We start from the raw sequence: 2395 nt of genomic DNA on the forward strand, positions 1-2395 counted from the left end.
CAGATGCACTGCTTGTGTATGAATTTTTTAAAAAAAAAAGTTAACTTTTTTTCTGAGACAGGGTTTCTCTGTAGCTTTGCAGCCTGTCCTGGAACTAACTGTTGCAGATGAGGCTGGCCTCGAACTCACAGAGATCTGCCTGCCTCTGCCTCCCTAGTGCTGGGATTAAAGGTGTGTGTCACCACCATCCAGTAACAAAATTAATTTTAAGAAGCTTTCCTAGATATGTACTACTCTCTTTGAAACCCTTGCTATTTTTTTTTATATCCAAAATGTGTTTATTGGGATGGTTCCCACTCATCTCGAATCCGGTGCTTTTCAGTGCTGCTTCCTCCTGAAGGAGCATCCTTCTGTCAGTCTTGCTTTCCCACCTGTAGGCTGACAGAGGACAGTGGAGCAGCCAACACACAGGACTACTGTCTGTGCATGGCTAAAGACCGTGGTGATTTTATAGCATCCTGGGCACTTCACATCCATAAAGTAGGAATTGGGGCTCTGCACCAGGCGCTTTTTCTTGTGTTTCCTCTTTTCCTCCTCTGGAGAGGGATGAAGGAGATCCTTTGCGAGAGGCATGTTCGCGTAGGGAGGTCATCACCACCGGAAAGCACCCTTGCTATTCTTAACCCTTTCAGGGGACAACTTATTTTCTCCTGATACTATTACAGTTAGAGTTCCCATGCATGTCTATGCCCAATGCTTATAGAGGCAAAGGCAATGCAACCTAAGTCCCTTCATTTTTTTTTCAACCAAGCTCATTTATTCCCATCCTATAAGAGTCTTCTCTAACAAATGTATGGATACTGCAACTTGGTTTAAGTACCACTCATGTACCCAAACAGATACCTCTTGGCCATTGCTAAGATCTAAAGGTGCAAGCACCAGTTGTTATCTTCTCTTGGGAAAATATATATTTAGAAGAAATTTGTATAGAAGCTGCAAGTGAGAAGAGATCATTTGGAAAGAAAATTCCTATGCCACAAATACATTGAGCATTGTTTAGAAGAGGTAGCTCAAAACTCTAGGTAGGCATGCCCATTGGTTTCCTAAAGCAAAGACAGCATAGCCATAAGGTGACAGATTCTGGCCTTTAACCATTCCCTTCTACCTCTCTATTCCCTAGGTTGGTCAACAACTCTCAGGCTCAGTTCACCCCAGTTCCTTAGACAATGCCTCCAAATACAATCCCAAATACCATAGCCTCAAATGCTTAAATCCTTAAAGTCTAAAACATCTCAAATCATAATCCCTCAAAGTGAAAATTGCAAATGTTGAAATACTCAAAACTCAAATGATCATTTTAACAAAATAAGAGAGGCAGAAGCCAAATCTGGGGAAAGGATTGCCTCTATGACTCAGCAAAGTGAAAACTTCATTTAAAAATGTGACAGTTTTCCATACTGGCTTTCAGTCCAGCTGGTGAAATTGCAGGAGCTTTTAATGAATTAACACCACATTTGCCTGAAGCAGTGAGTCAAGTTGCTTACTGGTTCAAAAATAATTGTGTGCGGAGTAAGACAAAAAGACAATGGAATTGCTCTTTGATCTCACAGTGTCGCTACCAAATCTGTGATTTCTATATGAAGGCGTGTGGAACAGATTTTCGAGCACTCAAAACACCATAGAGGTGTGGCAGAGAAGATGGGCAATTTCGATAGCAAATGTTAATGTCGGTGCGTATGGAGTCATGAAAGCACTTCAGAAAGAGCAATACCAGCAGGAAATGAATCCAAACATATTCTTTAAGAAACGCCATTTCTTAAAAGCTGTAAATGAAATCTAAATGAGCATGTAGGTGCACATGCCTATGCAGGTAGGTATGTGCAGAAACAAGAGGGCAGAAAGTTTCTTCCTCTAGCACTTGACACCTATTTTCTTGTGCCAGGGTCTCACATTGAACCATAAACTTGCCAGAAAGCTTCCGGGACTGCCAATCTCTCTTCCCCAGTGCTAGCTTCCCTAGCATATGGCCATGCCCATCTTTTTAGGGGGGCACTAAAGATTCAAACTCATGATAGAACAGCACGTGTGCTTACAAATTGGACCCTCTCCTTAGCCACTGTATATAGTCTCCTAAAAAGAGTCACAAAACTAGACATGGTGGCTCGTGCTTGTAAAGCTCAGCACATGAAAGGCAGAATGAGGACTGCTGCAAGTTCTCGTCAGCCAAATCTGCAGAATGAGACCCTATTTCAAACACCCTAAATAAGTAAGTAAAGAGACAGGAACTGAACTGGGGAAAGGCCTATTGGTGCTACAGGAAGGTCCACATCTTATAGTGGCTTCAGCAAAAGTAGCAGATGCTAGACAGGTTCCAAACTGGGATTAGGACAGAAAGTACAAGGGAAGTTCTGCATCACGCAGTGGATCCAGTGGATGCTGAGGAACTGCTGTGGCT

At 42.5% G+C, this 2395-nt stretch overlaps 1 protein-coding gene across 1 annotated transcript; it reads right to left on the minus strand.

Annotated features, from left to right (window-relative positions):
- Window positions 1–272: 272 nt before the first annotated feature.
- On the minus strand, window positions 273–588 carry LOC126491069 (40S ribosomal protein S27). Its single transcript, XM_050126459.1, has one exon. It carries the CDS (start codon window positions 571–573, stop codon window positions 319–321), a length of 255 nt encoding a protein of 84 aa, XP_049982416.1. The 5' UTR covers window positions 574–588; the 3' UTR covers window positions 273–318.
- Window positions 589–2395: the final 1807 nt, after the last annotated feature.

The sequence above is a fragment of the Alexandromys fortis genome, unplaced genomic scaffold (assembly GCF_014885135.2).
Source record: "Alexandromys fortis isolate MF-2015 unplaced genomic scaffold, M_Fortis_MF-2015_v1.1 scaffold_256, whole genome shotgun sequence".
Lineage (NCBI taxonomy): Eukaryota > Metazoa > Chordata > Mammalia > Rodentia > Cricetidae > Alexandromys > Alexandromys fortis.